The sequence below is a fragment of the Tamandua tetradactyla genome, chromosome 22 (assembly GCF_023851605.1).
Source record: "Tamandua tetradactyla isolate mTamTet1 chromosome 22, mTamTet1.pri, whole genome shotgun sequence".
NCBI lineage: Eukaryota > Metazoa > Chordata > Mammalia > Pilosa > Myrmecophagidae > Tamandua > Tamandua tetradactyla.
This window is the reverse complement of record NC_135348.1, coordinates 27259426-27279501: the sequence shown is the minus strand read 5'-3', so window position 1 is coordinate 27279501 and position 20076 is coordinate 27259426. Positions and strand designations below refer to the sequence as shown.

The following is a 20076-nucleotide window of genomic DNA, read 5'->3' as shown; positions in this document are numbered from 1 at the left end:
CATAAGAGACAAAGAAGAAAACTACATATTAATAAAAAGGTCAATGCACCAAGAGGAAATAACAATCATTAATGCTTATGATCCCAATGAAGGAGGTCCAAACATTGGCAAAACTGAGGGGAGCTATAGGCATTTCAACAAGAATAGTGGAGGTCTCAATAACCACTCTCTACTATAGATAAAACCAGACAGAGGATAAGTAAGGAAATAGAGAACTTAAGCAATGCAATAAATGAATTAGACCTAGTAGACATACATAGATCATTACACCCCAAAACATCAGGATATACATTCTTCTCTAGTGCTTATGGAATGTTCTCTGGTGTGGATCATATACTGGCACAAAAAACAGGGTGTGCCAGTTTGAAAGGATGTATGTACCCAAGCAAAGCCATGTTTTAATCCTAATTCCATTTTGTAAAGGCAGCTGTTTCTCCTAATCCTTATTCAGTAATGTATGTTTGAAACTGTAATTAGATCATCTCCCTGGAGATACGACTCAATCAAGAGTGGCTGTTATGATGGATTAGATGGAAATGTATCTCCACCCACTCTAGGTGGGTCTTGATTAGTTTACTGGAATCCTATAAAAAAGAACAACAAGAGAGAAAGCCAGGAGATTCAGAGAGAACAGAGAATGACATAGTCATGAGAAGCAGAGAGTTCACCAGTCAGCAACCTTTGGAGATGAAGAAGGAAAATGCCTTTCAGGGAGCTTCATGAAATGGGAAGCCAGGAGAGAAAGCTAGCAGGTGATGCTGTGTTCGCCATGTGCCCTTTCAGATGAGAGAGAAACCCTGACTGTGTTTGCTGGGTGCTTTTGCACTTGAGAGAGAAATCCTGAATTTCATTAGCCTTCTTGAATCAAGGTATCTTTTCCTGGATGCCTTAGATTGGACATTTCTATAGACTTGCTTTAATTGGGAAATTTCCATGGCTAAAAACTGTTAACTTGCAATTTATTAAACTCCCCTTCTTAAAAGCTGTTCTGTTTCTGGTATATTGCATTCTGGCAGCTAACAAACTAGAACACAGGGCTTTATAAATTTAAGACTGAAATTATCTAAAGCATTTTCTCTGACCACAGTGGAATAAAGCTGGAAATTAATAATCACTAAAAAAACATAACTTTCACATGTATATGGAGATTAAACAAAACATTCTTAAATAATCAGCGGATCAAAAAAAATTGCTAGAGAAATAGGTTAATCTGGAGACAAATGAAAATACAAAATATCAAAACTTATGGAATGTGACAAAGGCAGTGCTGAGAGGGAGATCTATTGTCTTAAATGCTTATAGTGAAAAACAAGAATGAGCAAAAATTAAGGGCTTAACTGCTCACCTGGAGAAAGTAGAGAAAGAACAGCAAACTACCCCCAAAGCAAATAGACAGAGAGAAATAACAAAGATTAAAGCAGAAATAAGCAAATTGGAGAACAACAAAAAAAAAAAAAAATAGAAAGAAGCAACAGAACTGAAATTTGGTTCTTTGAGAAAAATCAATAAAATTGATGAAAAATTAAAAAAGAGAGAGGATGCAAAAAACAAAATCAGATATGGGGGGTCATTATGATGAATTCTGAAGATATTTTAAAAAATCATAAGAGAATACTATAAACATCTATACGCCAACAAACTAGACAACTTATATAAGATGGACAATTCCTAGAAACACACAAACTATCAATACTGACTCAAGTAGAAATAGAAGATCTCAACAAAACAATTACAATAAAGAGATTCAATCATTCATCAAAAATCTTCCTGCAAAGAAATGCTCAGAACCAGACAGCTTCACAGGGAAATATTACCAAATGTTCTAAAAGAACTAACACAAAATCCTGCACAAACTCTTCCAAAAAACTGAGGAAAAAGGAATCCTACCTAACTCATTTTATGAAGCTAGCATCACTCTAATACCAAAACTGGATAAAGATTCTACAAGAAAGGAAAACTACAGACCAATCTCCTTAATGAACACAGATGCAAAAATTATCAACAAAATACTAGCAAATCGAATCCAATGACAAATGAAAAGAATTATATATCATGACCAAGTGGAGTTTACATCAAGAATGCAAGAGTGGTTCAACATAAGAAAATAAATCAATGTAATACAGCACATTAAGAAACTGAAAGAGAAAAATCACCAGTATATCAACTGATGTTGAAAAGCATTCAACAAAATTCAGCATCCTTTTCTGATAAAAATAGTTCAAATGGTAGGAACAGAACAAAACTTCCTCAATATCATATAAAGGGCATATATGAAAAGCCCATAGCCAGCATCATACTTAATGATGAGAGATTAAAAGCATTTCCCCTAAGATCAGGAATAAGACAAGGATGCCCATTGTCACCAATATTATTCAACATTGTACTAGAAGTTCCAGCTAGAGCAATCAGGCAGGACAAAAAGCATCCAACTTGTAAATGAAGAAGTAAAACTTTCATTATTTGCAGATGACATGATCCTATACTTGGAAAACCCTGAGAAATCTATGACAAAGCTACTTGAACTAATAAACAAATTGAGCAAAGTGGCAGGTTACAAGATTAATGTACAGAAATAATTTCTATACCTGTGTATGACCTAACTGAGGAGACAATTAAGGAAAAATTCCTTCAAAATAGCAACCAAAAAATCAAGTATCTAGGAATAAACTTGACCAGGGATATCCAAGGAATTGTACACAGAATACAAATTACAAAACATTGATAAAGAAATCAAAGAAGACCTAAATGACTGAGAAGACATCCCATGCTCATGAATAGGAAGTTTGAGTAATGTTAAGATGCCAATTCTACCCAAATTGACCTACAGATTCAAAGCAATACCAATCAAAATTCCAACAACCTACTTTGAATACTTGGAAAAACTAGTTATCAAATTTGTTTGGAAAGGAAAGAGACCCTGAATAGTTAAAGATCTACTAAAAAAGAAGAGCAAAGTGGTAGACTAACAGTTCTTCACTTTAAAGCTTATTGTAAAGGCACAGTGGTCAAAAGAGCATGGTACTGGCATAAAGACTGAAAGATTGATCAATGGAATCAAACTGAGAGTATTGAGATAGACCACCAAATCTATGGTCAACTGATTTTCAGAAAGGTACCCAGGTCTGAACTGGGACAGAATAGTCTCTTCAATAAATGGACATGGGAGAACTGGATATCAATAGCCAAAAGAATGAAAGAGGACCCTTACCTTATGCCTCATACAAAAATTAATTCAAAATGGATTAAAGACAAAAATGCAAAGGCAGTACCATAAAACTCCTGGAAGAAAATACAGGGAAACATCTTCGAGTCCTGGAAATACGAAGTAGCTTCTTAAACTTTACACCCAAAGCACAAGCAACAAAAGAAAAAATTGATAAATGGGAACTCCTTAAAATCAAAAGCTTCTGTGCCTCAGAGGACTTTGTCAAAAAGGTTAAGAGGCAGCCAACTTAAAGAGAAAAAATATTTGGAAACCACATGATGGATAAAGGTTTGATAACCTGTGTACATAAAGAAATCATACAATTCAACAATAAAAGAACAAGCAACTGAATTATAAAATGGGCAAAGCATATGAAAAGACTTGTTTTCAAAGAGCAAATACAAATGGCTAAAAGGCATAAAAAGAGATGTTTACCTTCATTAGCTATAAGGCAAATGCAAATCAAGACAACAATGAGATATCACCTCACCCCTAAAAGAATGGCTGCAATTAAAAAACAGGAAACTACAAATGTTGGAGAGGGTGTGGAGAAATTGGGACACTTATTCACTGCTGGCAGGAATGTACAATGGTGCAGCCACTGTGGAAAACTAAATATCGAGTTGCCCTATGACTCAGGAATACCAATATTCAGTATATACACAGAAGAGCTGAAAACAGTGACACCAGTGGACATTTGTACACCGATGTTCACAGTGACACTTTTCACAATTGCCGAAAGATGGAAACAATTCAAGTGCCCATCAACAGGCAAGTAGATAAATAAAATGGGGTATATACATATGCTGGAATATTATGAAACAATAAGATGAAATGAAGTCCTAAAACATATGACAACACGGATGAACCTAGAGGACATAATGTTGAGTGAAGTAAGTCAGACACAAAAGTATAGATACTGTATGATTTTGCAATTGTGTTTTTGGTAAAGGTAATCTCAAAGGTTTACACTGTAAAATATGGGGACCTAGAGATACACACGCTAGAGATGGGGGAAAGCAAATACAAATGGCTAAATGGCACATAAAGAGATGTTTATCTTCATTAGCTATACAATGACTGAGAAGCTGAAAGACTAGATGAAATATATAAAGGTATCTACATATAGATGGAATAGTGTGTGGCTACAAAAAGGAATGTTGTCATGAGGCATAAAATGAACTGAATGAACCCTGGGGACAATGTGTTGTGCAAAATAAGCCAGAAAATACTTATAAGAAAATTGGAGCCTAGATTGCAAGCTATTTCAGCAGCCATACTTGGTCCAAAAGTGTATTTCTAAATTCTGAGACACAGAACTACATGTGTATAAACTGGTATTTTGCTGGAACTTTGAGTACCTCTGTGACACCTAAGATTCAGAGCTGGGGTTCTCCAGCTCTGAAAGTCAACACTGTTACGTACAATAGTTAAAGTAAACAAAAAAGATATCGGACTTCAATTAGAGATAAACATGAACCTGATCTGACTGGGACTAAGAAAAATCAGAATACAGGACGAAAGATAATTGTGTATGTTCACCTACTGTATGAAGCTAAAGGCAGAGAGGTTTATGATGTCTAGACCCTGAATTTTCTGCAACACACAATCTAAATCAGCCTGTCTGGATAGCTTACTAAACAACCCAAACATGTAGAGACCAGAACAGGAACAAGGCCTTGTAATCCTGTATATTTTAATGTAATACCCAGAGAAATCCTAGATTATGGTGGGCTGATAATTAAAAAGTATCAGTACAGTCCCTTTGGAAGTGAAGAAATAATATGGAACTATTAAATTTTCCTGTCTGGAAAACCACTGAGTTTGAGCATTCTTAAACTTTAGGGACTCCCAAGAAAATAGGTCAAGACCTTGATTTTTTTTTTTTTTTTTTTTTTTTTTTGCATGGGCAGGCACCAGGAATCGAACCTGGGTCTCAGGCAAGGTAGGAGACAATTCTGCCACTGAGCCACCGTCACACTACCCTCAAGCTCTTGATTTTGAGACTTGCCCTTATGAAACTTATTTCTATAGTGGTAAGCTAAGACTACCTATAATCATGCCTAAGAGTTGCTTCCAGGAAACACTTTAGTTGACCAAGTGTGGCCTCTCTCTCTCTCTCTCTCCCCTCCCCCTCCTCCTCAGCCCACCTCTGCAAGGAAAATCATTACCCTCCTCCCTACAGGGGACATGATATTCATGGGTGAACGTCTCCCTGAGAACCTGGGACAGGACTCCCTGGGATGGGCTGGCCCTGGCATTGTGGGATCAACAATGCCTTTCTGACCAAGAATGAGAAAGAAGTATAATAAAATAAGGTATCAGTGGCTAAGAGAGATCAAATAGAGTTGAGAGGGTATTGCTCTTATGCAAGCTATTGCTTGATATTGCTGATTGCCATGCTTTGCCAAACCCCAACCAAAATCATGCCTACTAACTCTAAAAAACACCTAAGGCTCTAACTGATACTCTATAAAAGTTTCATGCACTAAGTTTACTTTCCTAAAACCCATTACCTCCAGAAGGTTCTTAGATTAGATAAACCCTGAAACCCAGAGGGACCAGTCTCTCCAAGAATATCAATGAATTCTATCTCCCATCCTAAATTATTGACACCCCTTTTCAATATGAAAAAGTTAGAAAGGACATAGCCCAAAGATCCTTAAAGAGTGGGAGAAGGATCAAAGGAGAAGGAGGAATTATAACAGAGAAGATAGGATATAACAAATGAGTATGACTGCTGAATCACTATACTGGTATTTCTTTGAGCTTCCAGTGTTTTGGAGCAACCAAACACTGAAACTGTGAATACACTGAAATTGTGGAATGGTAACGTATACCAGACTATGAAAGCTGTTCTGTTGCTGCTTGTTGGAGTGTACTTGTAAAATTATTGCTTTTCCTTTTCTTTGTTTATATGTTATATTTCAAAATAAAAAAAAGTTAAAAAAAAATAGGAAATACTTCAGGCACCCATGCTGGCCCTTCCCCCATGCTGGCCCTTCCTCCACCCGCTACCCAGCAAGGTGCGGCACTAGCCTGTGCTATCAGTGTGGGTCCCTGGCCCCATTCTAGAGGGAGCAGAGTAACCCCTATGAACATACTTGGTGCCTGCATATCAGTTACTGTCTGGTATCAGCCTGAGTCTTTGGTTTGCCCTCCCAGAACTTGCCCTGCAGACAGAAGCAGTTGCAGATAGATAAATCCATGTAAGAAACAATCAAATTCCATTGGCCTGTGGCAAAGGATTACCTTTAAGCTTTAAGATCTACAATAAAGCACCAGGAAAGAGGAAAAGTGTATTTCATAGGGAGAAGAGGGGTCATGCAGATACCTGTTAACTGGGAATTCCTAAGGCCAGAGGCACATGCCCAAGACAAGATGCAGTTCAGGAAAGACAAAGAGGACCTTGACTTTTGCCTCAGCCTGATCTTTTTGGTAAGAGGGCTAAACTCTGAAGGAGAACACCAACCAACACAGAGCCCATTTGCAAAGACTCTGAAAGGTATGTTTTAGGTTGGTTGGTTTTCATTAGCTTCTGGTGCTCAAGGAAATCTCTGTCCTATTACTAGCTGTATACAAGCTTAAGGAAGAGACATTCTGGGGACTAAATTCCTGAGTTAACACATTAAAATATTAAAGGTGCAGTGTGCAACAAAAGATAACAAGACAAGCAAAGAGGAAAAAAAACGGCCCATCCAAAGGAACAAGATAAAACATCAGAAACCATCAACAAAGAAGGCTTTGGACATGCCAAGGGAAGACTTTTAAAAAAGTCATCTTAAATATATTCAAAGAACTAAAGGAAAACATAGTGGAATAAGCCAGACACAGGTCAAATATTATACGATCACATATAAAATAATCAGAATATCAAAATCACAGAGCGGCAATTAGAATACAGGTTATCAGGGGCAGGGGTAGGGATGGGGAATCAGAACTTAATGCTCAATTCGTATCAAGTTTCTGTTTGAGGTGATGGAAATGTTTTGGAAACTGATGGTGTTGATGGTAGCAAAATATTGGGAATGTAGTTAACACCACTGAATTCTATTTTGAAAATGGTTAAAATGGGACATTTTAGGCTGTATAACCTGAATAAACATTTTTAAAAACCCACAGACTCTACAACACAGACTGAACCCTAATGTGAACTGTGGGCTAGAGTCAATACTTTACAGTTAATAATATAATTATAATGATGCTTTCTCATCAACTATTCTAAAGGTATCATGTTAATGTGAAATATTAATAACAGGGAAAACTGTGTGTGTGTGTGTGTTGGGGTGAGAGTATACAGGAACTCCTTACTTTTCACATAAATTTTCTCTAAACCTACAACTGCTTTAATAAAAAAGTAATAATTTTGAGTATTGAATGGAATAATTTCTGGACAAACTAAACCTTCCCCTACCTATAAATACATCACTGCCATCATTAGCTGTGATGTACTGTAGATACAGATGGAGTCCTGCACAGAGTAAATGACAGCCATGCATGCAACTTCCACCCAGCCGCCCCATCTGGGCACTGTCAGAGGTACTGCATCTTAAGACAGAGACACTCCTGGGGACCCATGGGACTACCGAGCTTCTGCAGGTCCATTTGGCACAATTTCCAGTCTATGCATTTGCCTCTCATCTGCCCCTGCCTATATTGATCTCAGATGTGCACTCCAGATGCTGGTTTTCACATGCCCTTGGCTCAGCCAGAGCATTCTAGTTGTTAACCAGTATCTCACCATGTCTGCTCTTTATTAGGTCATCACACCAGTTACTCGACTTTGGAGTTGTTTCACCCTGTCATTGTAATCAGTTCAGCCTTGCTATTGCTGGGTTGTCAGTGATAGAAAACTCCATTAACTATAAGGCTGAAGGCAGAAAAGGTTGCCTTCAGTATGGCACACACTGTTTTCAAAGCTATATTTATTCACATATTCATGCAGGTGTATCCTCCCACCCACATACACTTCCCCACAGCAGAAACAGTGTATGCACGCACATGCTCATTCATCAAACATCTATTCCTGTCAATTATATTCACTGGCATTATATGAAGGTCAATTTGCTGATGTGCTCCCTCTCCCTCTGATTTCAAATAGCCAGCTGTGTATTCTCAGGCTATAGGATTGAAAAGTACAAGTTTACTGTGACCACTGTTTCCCCACCTATTACCTTCTCTGCTGCCCTAGTACCTCCTGCTCTCCATCCTGCCTCACTGTCCATCATTTCTATAATATCTACTTTCTATCACCCAATACTATTTTCACCACCGGCTCTTTTCTCTCTTCTTTTCTCCCAGGGACCCAAATACCCACACCTCTTTCTCCTGTTACCACCACTGGCCCCATTCAGATTGCTAATGCTTGTGCTGTTTCTCTTCTGTCCTCCACGACTCGTTGTTTCTCCCACACTTCTCAACGTCATACGACAAGGCTGGTCTTTTAAGTTACCATGAGGCTCTTTGCTGCTATCCTTAGGAGAGGTGCTCGGACTGTAAATCCTTGTCATCTTGAGCTCCTCAACTCCTTCAGCTTACCTGGTGCTTCACATCTGCTTCTGTACTACCAGGAAATTTTGTAGGTTTTTCTCTCTACAACCAGACCTATCATTTCAAGATTTCCAGAACACTGGATTCCAAATAAGTAAGGACTTTGTTTACCATTATATGGAACCCTTATCACAATATACTATTTGGGGAAAGAAAAAGATACAAATGCCTTCAACCAATAGTAGCTCAAGAATTGAACAATGGGTCAGACCATGGTGGCTCAGTGGCAGAGTTCTCACCTGCCATGCGAGAGACCCAGATTTGATTCCTGGTACCCACCCATGCAAAAAAAAAAAAAAAAAACATGTATATATATATATATATACATATATATATATATATATATATATATTCCAGGGAGAATAATGTAAAAGTACTCCCAAATAAAACCTTTACCGCACAAATGTACCAGATTTTCTGAACAGGCTTCAGGTTCTGTAGACTAGAAGTCTGAGGATACCCATAAGGCAGGACTGATTCTCTCCCCAACAGACAATATGAATTCTGAAGATACCAATCCCTTAAAAAGTATTTCTGGAAGCAGGTAGCTGCTTCTGTCCATTAATGGCCCAAGTTAACTCTCAGAGGTTACAGAGTAAATGCTCTGTTTACAGTTACAGAGCAACTGCCACTTTTTCTGGGCCACAGTTTAAGAACCAGTGATATTCTAAAAGAGGGATATTTGAATCCTAAATGTTTCTTACAAATGGCTCTTTTTTTCTCAAGTAAATAAGTAAAAGTGCTTGGAATTATTTTGATAATGTTGTTTAAAGTGAGAGAGCATGAAGCACCTTTGCCAGGACTCTGAAGCGGGACTGCTCTATTTACTCAGAAGTTTGAGCAAAGGGTGTTAGATGCTCAGAAGACAAGAAAGGAAGGGCTTGTGGTCAATTTTCTAAAAAGGGCCCAATATAGTGAAATACGGCAGGAAAAACAATCTGACCTGACTTTGGAATCAGATGGAACAATAAAGAAAGCCGGTAGTGTCAGATATGAAAATCCTCCAGGAAATGCAAACTAAAACATTCTGCAATGGTGCAAACTAGATTAATATTTGATGGGCTTAAGATTACTTAGAAATTAATTTTGGAAAAAAGAAAATTTTTTATCACTCAGAGCAATTTGTTAGAATATTAGCCACAGGCCCCTGTGCATACATTCGGGCAACTTTTAAATGCCATCTAATGATGAAGGAAATACGAAATTGTCCTAGTCCAATTTCTCATCCAGTTTTTGAAATGCAACTTAAAGTCTCTTTGAAAAAAAAAGAAGCAGCATTAAGATGAACCACAAAATGATTCTATCATATCTAGCTTCTGAGGATTCAAAAATAGGCTTCAGAACCCACTGGGAGAAATTCACTGGATATTTCTTTTGTGATAACTGATTATCATTATATTTTGGTTCTGAGACTACAACACAGACTTAAAAATCCAAATTCCAGAGTAACCAAGGGGGCCAGTTGTCACTGATCACGGGGTGGGGCGGGGGGTGGGGATGGGTGAGGAGTGTATATGCACATGTGTAGGTAAACATTTGGATGTGCATACAAAAATAAAATCACCGGGCACAGCACACACAAAATGAACTCCCTATACCTCCTACGGTTTCAAAAGTCTCAACCTTGTACTTTCAGGCCAGTACAGGCTGTCTGAATCCCCCAGCTGTTCCAGTCCTCAAATGAGTAACACTTGAAGCTCCTCCAATAAAGGAAACCATATGAAGGCACTGTCTATTTTGCAGCCTTATCCAAACACGATGTGGCCCACAAAGATGGACATTTTGAAGTTGCAATACCAACGAAGACAGGAGGAATAGTCGATACGCTGGAAGAGCACCTAGCTGCCCCTGGTTTACGAGGTCACCTTCGTAATCTCCATACCCAGAAGAGGTATCTGGAGATGGCAAAAGACAAAACTTGGAAGTAATGTGGGAGTCTGAAAGATTCTGAGAAACCAAAAAGGAAACACACTTTAAAAAAATCCACACCTACGGGATGCGAGGGTGGTTCAGTGGTAGAATTCTTGCCTGCCATGTGGGAGACACGGGTTCGATTCCTGGTCCATGCACTTCCCAAACAAACAAACGAAAAACCAAACAAACAAAAATTCAACAAATGGTGCTGCTGTAACGGGATACTCACATGGAAAAAGAATGAAATGTGATCCCCGCCATACAGTATAGAAAAAAAAAATCCACATCTAATTAAAGCTATAATCATAAATGGGTTAAATAGCATGATGATAATGTTATCTATTATTTGTTTGTGCTTACCAAGTGCCCTGGCACCATGCTTTAACTCTAGACACATTGTCCCGTGTGACTTCACAGGAATCCTGATAAAGCCTGGTTATAAACCTGTTTATAGAGAAGAAAACTGAGGCTTAGGGAGGCCACATTTCTTATCAAATCCAGATTTGTCTGGCTCTAAAGTCTACACTCTTAATTGCTACACTTTACCACGTCCTATCATATTTTATAAATGGGAGTTAGTAAAAAGAGAGGTGAGAATAAACAAAGGGAGATAGTATTATATGGTTCAGACTAGTCTTTGATGTTTAAAACAAAAAACAAAAAAACCACACACCTGATTTCAAATCTCCACAATGCCTTGTACTAGCTGTGTGACCCTGGACAAATAACCTAACCTTCGTGCTTCATTCTTTAATATTACATATCTGTAATATTATGTAAGTTATACCACCTACTACATTGGTTTGTGCTGGTAATTAAGATAACATATCTAAGTCCTTAACACAGGCCTAGAACACGGAAAGCACTAAATAAACAGTTGTTCTTACTATCACCATCATAAGCAACAGAACACAAAGGCCTCATCTTGAAATGTGGTGCAGAAGATATTTCTAATTTCTGAAGTTCTGGATACTAAGAAAAGAGCTGCGAACCACTGCCTGATGAACACACATTCAGCAGATGTCTCCCTGGCCCTGGCGCCATTATGTTCGGATTACATAGTGCATGTATTATTGAAGTAAGATATGCTTACAACAACTCCTACATAACCATTATAAGCTTCTTACATAACTTGCTTATAATCTCTTATGGAACATAACAATATGCTCATAGCGTTATGATCACGTTCAGAAAAGAGAGGCTCAGGTAAATCTTCTAGCCATGGCAGTAACAGTCAAAGGTTGATGACCTTACTTTATTTTTAAAGTGCCACGCCACTCTCCTACACTGCTGGTGAAAGTGTAAATGGCTCTCTCTCTGGAGGACAAATGGGTTAGAGATACTAAAATCCTTGAATATGTGCACATTCTTTGACTCAGCATATATCTAATGCTAGAAACATTACGTGATCAGTAATGGAATATGGAAAGATTTTCTTAGGAAGATATTCATCTGATGGTTATTCAAAATTTAGTAACATTAGGGGAGAAAACTCCAGATTCCCAACAACAGCATATTAGTTATATATGACATAAATTATGTTATACACACAGTAAAATACTATCAACTTATTAAAATCAACATTATAAAAATTTTTTTGACATTGGAAAGTATCTTCAATAGATTAATCGAAATCTTCATTTTATTTGCTTTTAAATACACATGTGTGTGTCTACATGTACACACGGATGTATACATGTATACAAAGTATATATATATGCACATATGCACATATATATATTTATACATAAAGTATATATACATACATACACACCACACACAAACACACATATGTATACACATGTACATATATAACTTGAGAAAATCCTGGAAGTCAATATATCCAGAGAGAAAGAAATAATGAGGATTTGTGATGTGGAATTATGACTTTTTTCTTTTTTATTCTTTTTGCTTATCTATATTTTTTAATTTTCTGCAATGAACATGTATTGTTTAAATAAAAAAGGCCAGTTTATTTTTGTATGTGCTGTGTTTCCAAGGATACAAGAATAGTTCTTGAGATACACAGGCCAAGAAAGGATTACAAAAATACCTCCCAACTTCCACATTATATCTCATGCAAAAGGCAACTAAATTATCCAACATTTTCTCCATCTATGGTAGGGAAATAGTAGGAACATCACCAGTTAGAAATGTTTAATTAAACTCTGGTCTTACCAGCTGCTGCCTAAAAGAATGTTTAGTCATCAAAAAAAAAAAAAAAGCCAGCATAGAGCTGTTTAAAAAGTATTAGGGGCGGGCCACGGTGGCTCACCAGGCAGAGTTCTCGCCTGCCATGCCAGTGATCCGGTTTCAAGTCCCGGTGCCTGTCCATGCAAAAAAAAAAAAGTATTGGGCTGGGACAGAAAGACCTATGGATTCTGTCCCAGCTCCTTCACTAACAACCAGCTGTAACCGGTGATGTGAACTTGTGTTATTGACTTTGCCTCTATGCCCAGAGGCAAGTAAGAGGGCTGGTTAAGATGACAGCTGATGTATCTTCTAGTTCTGAAACCAAATGACTACAGAGACCTGGCTGAGATTCTGGAATGGTAAGAAAGAGAAACTAAATCAACAGGCAGCCAAAATTAAGTGCCCTCTTCAGGGCTGTTACCCATGAGGTGTCCATCAAACACACTGCCCTTTACTTCATTTCCTTTATAAGTCCTGTCAGGAGGTCAGCTGTAACCAGAGGGAAATGCTAATAGCTCTTTCTTTCGGTTTCTAATTCTTCTCCTGAGCTGTCCCCAAGAGTTCCTCTCTTTAGACAAGACTTTGAAATTACCTGCATTTCTATGTATTTTTATTCCCTCTGAGGCTGTATATCCTTCTTGCTGTCAGAACCCTCTACAATGGGGAAAGACCCAAATGCGTTGTTTTCTACCTCTGCCACCCAAGGCCATGGAGGACAGAGGACTGAGCTCACTCTTGCTTCTGAGGCACCAACCCCAAAAGACCAGCAGTGGGGAGCAGATCTGAACTAGTCTGGGTCCCTACCTGCAAAATAGCCAGTTGATGGGTAGGGAAGAGAGGCAGAAATACGACAGATGGTACAACCAGCCCAGCAAACTGGCTGGACAAATTTCTTAATGTTCTTGGAGATAACAAGTAGTACAATTTTCTATACAAACCATCAAGCAAAATGCTCTTCTGTAGGCTAGAATTGCTGGCATGTTGTTGCAGCAACCAAAGAGAACTGTGACAGCATTCTGGGTATGAGTGAAAAGAGTCATCACTTAGGAAGGTTTTGATTCCTTGAATCTGAACATCAAAGTTCTCAATGTGAAAGAAATGTTAAAAAAAATCAATTTCTGTAAACCATTCTGGACACAGACTAAGAGATAATAAAATGAAGCGTATGAAAATAATGTCTCACCAAACCTTGTTTTTTCTCTCTCCCTCTTCATGATTCAAGCTGCCAGCAGCCAGGTGGTTATTATATTGGCAGTAAGTTAAACTGGGCCAGAAAGATTCCCTTCAGCCTGGTTTCATGTGGTTGACTCTAAGGCAAACTATTCGACTAGGATTTACCACTAAAACTACTGCTATTTTATCTAGTAGCATACGGCAAGACATCAATGGTAGATGTTTCCTTTAATTCAATGAATATTACTGAAGACTCATAAGGCACATGACAGAGAACAAGACTTAATATTCTTTTGGATTCTACAGGACAGTGAATCAGACTCATGCAATATTCCACTAAGAGTTCTCCTACAGCAATGAATCATGAAATTCAAGCAAATTAAAAAGATTCAACATATTGTTCCACCAAATACCAACTTCGAATTTTATGAAAAAAAAACACATTAAAATTACAAATAGGAAGTAAGCATCCTGGAGAAACCATTTTAAGGCAGTAGCTTCGACTCCTATCATCTTCTCATAAAAAGGAGCAAGCAATTTGGATTTCAAATGGAAATTCATTAAAAAGAACAACTAATTGGTGAAAAGGAACTTCTCAACAGTTGTCACTTCCATGGAGTCTTCCATAAAGAAATTCTGGTGCTGTCTCTATGGGTAATCAATGCACACAAAAGCTAAAACCATTCTGGGTTTATTATAATGAGATCATACAGTTGTGACAGGCATTGCTTCCTGGGAAAATGAAAGTACATCTCTTTGTGGTATAAATGATGCCATCCACATTTATGGCCTAGTTTTCCTTAGCTTTTACTCAACAAATAATTTAGAAATGCTTCATCTTTGTAACTCCTGGTCTCTATCCCACATGAGTTATGCATAAGATCATCTGCTTCATGGAATGGCAAAACCCCAGAAACAGACTGGGGGGTAGGGATGTCAGGGAAGTAAAAAACAACAACGGTTAGGGCGATGGGACCAGAAAAAGAAAAGTCATGAACGCACAAATCAGCTCCCAACTCCTCCTTTAGCTGACGGCAGGAGCACAGAGTGACGTCAGGAGAGATCTGAGGGGTCTGAGGAGCTCCTGCCTGCAAAGGACCTCAGAGGCCTCTGGGGCACAATTGTGCAACTGCTTCCAAGGAAGGCGAGTGCGAATCAATTGAAAAGGTCCTTTCCACATCCACATTAAGTTGATTCGTTCAGTGGCTCTGCTTGATTTTTTTCTTGTGGTAAAGGATTATAATATAAAATTTGGCATTTGAACCCTTTTTAAGTATATAATTTAGTGGTGTTAATTATTTTTACAATGTTATCCCTTGGTCAACACTATACATTACCAAAAGTTTTTCATCATCCAAAGCAGAAACTCTGTACTCATTAAGCAACAACTTTCTATTTCCACTACCACTCCATGCCCCCAATAACCTCTAATATACTATCTGTCATTATGACACGATATTTACCCTTTTGCATCTGGCTTATTTCACTCAACATGTCTTCAAGGTTCATCCACCTTGCAACCTGTAATGGAACTTTATTCCTTTCTACAGCTGAACAATATTCCACTGTATGAATATACCACATTTTGCTTATCCAGTCATCTGTTGTTGCTTCTACCTTTTGACTACTAGGAATAATGCAGCTTTGAATATCAATGAGCAAATAAATGTTTGAGTCCTTGCTTTCAATTATTTTATGTAAATGCCTAGGAGGAGAATTACTGGGTTATATGTTACTTCTACTGTTAACTTTTTGAGGAGCATCTGCCTGATTTTTAATTTTCTTTCTTTTCATTTCTTCACTTGCTGGCAACAATGTCTATTTTATTCTAGATTGTCTGTCAACTAAATTAGGTACTTTCCTCTCAACCAACTATCACAACCCACCCAGCACTTCACCTGGTACAGTATTGGGTGATTCCCTCTCAACTGAAGGACCCACGGATGGCTAGAATGCTCTCGCACACCAGTAACCTGGGTTACACTGGTAAGGCTCTCTTCTTCAGGGTTCTGACTTTCTTCTTCCTTTATTTTTTCTCCCCTCTTCTCCTCCCCATCCCCAGTTTTTACTCCATACCATAATCCCTGATGCCATTTATTTATTACAAATGACTGAATATATTCAGGTGTCTCTCATGGGGTTCTTCACATCTTAACCAGAATAAATTTAAAGGGACACAGGTACTATATTAGAATTTGAGGTTCCAGTAATTTTTTGAGTGAGCACTACTGGGGCCTTCCAGCAGCCTCAAAGTATCCTACAATAATCTTCGTACCCATGTAGAAGGCCATCCCAGGTTCCTGCATTTAGTTGGTGAGCCAGTTTGAAAGGATTTATGCTCCTTAGAAAAGCCATGCTTTAATCCTAATCAATCTGTGGGAGCAATGGTTTCTTCTAATCCTTATTATTCACTACTATAGGTTGGAAATTTGATTAGGTTATCTCCATAGAGATATGACTCGACCAATTGTGGGTATTAAACTTGATTATATGGAGACGTATCTCCACCCAGTCTATGTGAGTCTTGATTAGTTTACTGGGATCCTAGTAAAGAGGAGACATTTTTTGGAGAGAATGCCTTTTGAGAATGATGAGAAAGCCACAGCAGAGCCACGAGGCTGACAGAACCAAAGTCCACCAGCCAAAGACCTTTGGAGATGAAGGAGAATGCCCCTGAGGGAGGTTCAAGAGGCCTAGAGAGGAAGCTAGGAGACAACGATGCCATGTTCACCATGAGCCTTTCCAGATGAGAGAGAAACCCTGACCATGTCCGCCATATGCCTTTTCCACTTGAGAGAGAAACCCTGAATTTCACTGGCCTTCTTGAATCAGGGTATCTTTTCTTGGATGCCTTAGATTGTATATTTCTAGAGACTTGCTTTAATTGAGATATTTTCATGGACTTAGAACTGTAAACTTATAACTTACTAAATTCCACTTTTTAAAAAGCCATTCCATTTCTGGTATATTGCATTCTGGCATAGCAAACTAGACCGACTGGGTTTCCAGCAACCAAATGGAACTGCATTATTCACACTGGATTATAGCTATTTACTTGTGTCCTCATTAGACTATGACTTTCTATAGAGCAAAGCCTGAATCTAATTGTCTTGTTATCTTCAGATCCTAGCACAGCACTTTCTACCAAGGAGATCAATTTTAAAAATTAATAAAGTCAATTAAAAGGGGTCCTAATGGCAAAGCTGAAACAATGTGAGCAACAAAATAAAGTAGTTTCCTGGTGCCCGCCTATGCAAAAAAAAAAAGTAGTATTGGATTATAACTCAAAGTATAAAATAAATGTCCATGAAACCAGACTGAAATAAATAAATAGGTGAATAAATTAAAGAATGGAGAAGAGATAAATCTCCTGTGCAGAATTCCAAATAAATTATGTAGGTACTCCACCCTAAAGGAAGGGAGCGTTAACTCTCTATGCCTTAAGTGTGGGCTGCCTAGTGAATTCCTTCCAAAGATACAGTATGGAAAGGGGGGGGCGGCATGGGGAAGAAACTTCATACTATGAAACCCGACATGCACAGCTTCAGTCAAGTGATCAAGGGAACCACAACAGTTGTAAATCATCTGATAAAATGAGATGAAAACAATCCTTTATCTCTGTGATCTCCCTGAAATCCAATACCTCAGTCTAATCATGAGAAAAACTTCACACAAATTCTGAAAGAGGAGCATTCTACAATACACCTGACCAGTGCTTCTCAAAACCATCAAGATCACCAAAAACAAGGAAGGTCTGAGCAACTGTCGTAGGCAAGAGGAGCCTAAGGAGACAAGACAACTGAACATGATGTGGTTTCCTAGATGGGATTCTGCAACAGCAAAAGGACCTAAAAAAAAAGTAAAAACTATGGAAATCTGAGTACACTACAGGTTTTATTTAATAATAACATTATTAATATTGATTCAATATCAAATGTATCATATTGATGCAAGATTTGTTAATAATGGGGAAACCATATGCAGAAAGTGACAGTACATAGGAACTCACTGTACTATCTGCTCAATTTTCCTATAAATCTAAAGCTGTTCTAAAAAATAGTCCTTAATAAAATTACAATCAAGTGGAGTTTCCACCTTCCCCCTCCAAAAAAAAAAAAAAGGAAGTGTGCAATGCCCTTGCTTCCCCAATGGTTATTTTAAAAGCCAAATGCAAACAAATAAGTTAAAAAACCTTTGGACTGGGGACTCTTACGAGAAATATAATGATAGTAGAATTGCTCACCACCATTTTAAGTGCAGCACAGTGTGCAGATTATTATCAGAAGAAATAAACCATCCGTACTCGGTATGAAGCACTGTGCTAGGAAACACCAAGTGTTAGTGCATCAACTATTCTGTGGGGTCCTCTTCTTAATTCAGCTTCCCTTGAAGTTAGGTTGGGGCCGAGTGACAAGCTCTAGCCGAAGGCCTGTGAGTGGAAGTGTTATGTGACACCTCTGGGCCAAGGAAGTTGACTGAGATGCGTCTCCACCCTCCCACTCTGCCTTGTAAGTTGACCTTGAAGGTTCAGTGTTCCAGGTGGTATACCACTGACGGAGGAGGCTGCATGGTCCGAATGAGACTTTACAAATGAGAAAGCAAGCTCTACTGTGTTAAGCCATTGCAATTTCAGGTTCATCTGTTGATACCGATCAAGTGAATTACCCTAACATACCCCAAAGACTGCATTCTGCAGGTAAATGTAACCTTCCCATCTGTCGGAAAGTTGTTCATCACAACCATTCTCTGTAAACCTGCACTTTTAGAATACCGCTACTTACCACAGGCGATGGTCCAATACACCAGAGAGTCTGGAGTCTGGTACAGGATTCGGTAAGGAGCAACCCTGGCACTGGAGTCCAAGACAACATCTAGGGTGCCCACCAGGAGGCCTGCGGAGAAAGGGGGAAATGGGTAAGGGTCTCCTCAGTGCTTGCCGAAATTCCTAGAGTCAGTTGAACGTGCCCCATCTGTTAGACACCCCAAGAATTGAGAATTCCATCTCCCACTGCACTCTCCTCAACAAAACTTTCATCGTTAACAGGACAGACAGGATGATATAGAGCTGGCTGGCTCTGTGTTACTTGTTTGAACAACCTCCAAGAGAAATTAACTGTGCAAGTTGAAAACCAGTCCATCTTGGTGCTGGTTTCAAAAACAATGGAAGGCTAGCAAAGCTCCTAGCACAGTCTCTGATACTTGGTGCTGTTTCTAAATGGCTGTTTAAAATAAAAACAAGTTATTTCTTAAGCCTTCATATGCTCAGGTCTGGACTTAACCATACATTATGCCTGATGGGTATCATTTTTCCCTTTGACAATTTTAGTTGGTGCAGTAAGTAATCCTTAAACTGAGTAACTTGACAAGGCTACAGGGACCAGTTACATAGATGTGATTCACTGCGATCTGCTGCCTCACATACTATTATTTTTTTTAAATATTTTAATTGGGATATATTCACACACATACAGTCCATCCACAGTATACAATCATTGGCTCGCCATATCATCACATAGGTGTGTATTCATCACCACGATCATGTTTAGAACCTTTGCATCACTCCAGAAAAAGAAATAAAAAAGTAAAAGGAAAATTCCTACATCTCATACCCTTTACCCCTCTCCCTCACTGACCACTAGTATTGCAATCTACCCAATTTTTTTTTACCCCTTACCCTCCCACCCCCATTATTTATTTAATTTTTTGTCCTTTTTTTTACTCACTTTTCCATACTCTGGATAAAAGAACCATTAGCCACAAGGTTTTCACAATCACATGGTCACACCATAAAAGCTATATAGTTACACAATTGTCTTCAAGAATCAAGGCCACTGGAATACATTTTAATACTTTCAGGTACTTCCCTCCAGCCATGCCAATACATCATAAACTAAAAAAGGATATCTATGTAATGCATGAGAATAGCTTCCAGGATAATCTCTTGCTTCTGTTTGAAATCTCTCAGCTACTGAAACTTTATTTTGTCTCATCTCTCTCTTCCCCCTTTTTGGTCAAGAAAGCTTTCTCAATTCCATGATGTT

The 20076-nt window shown here is 38.4% G+C and overlaps 1 protein-coding gene across 1 annotated transcript in view; it reads right to left on the bottom strand.

Annotated features, from left to right (window-relative positions):
• Positions 1 to 20076, bottom strand: part of TBC1D9 (TBC1 domain family member 9) — a 146614-nt gene that overhangs the window by 69655 nt on the left and 56883 nt on the right. The window contains exon 2 of the mRNA XM_077139967.1: positions 18817 to 18927. Coding sequence (XP_076996082.1) covers positions 18817 to 18927 — 111 coding nt within the window. The remainder of the gene's footprint in view (positions 1 to 18816; positions 18928 to 20076) is intronic.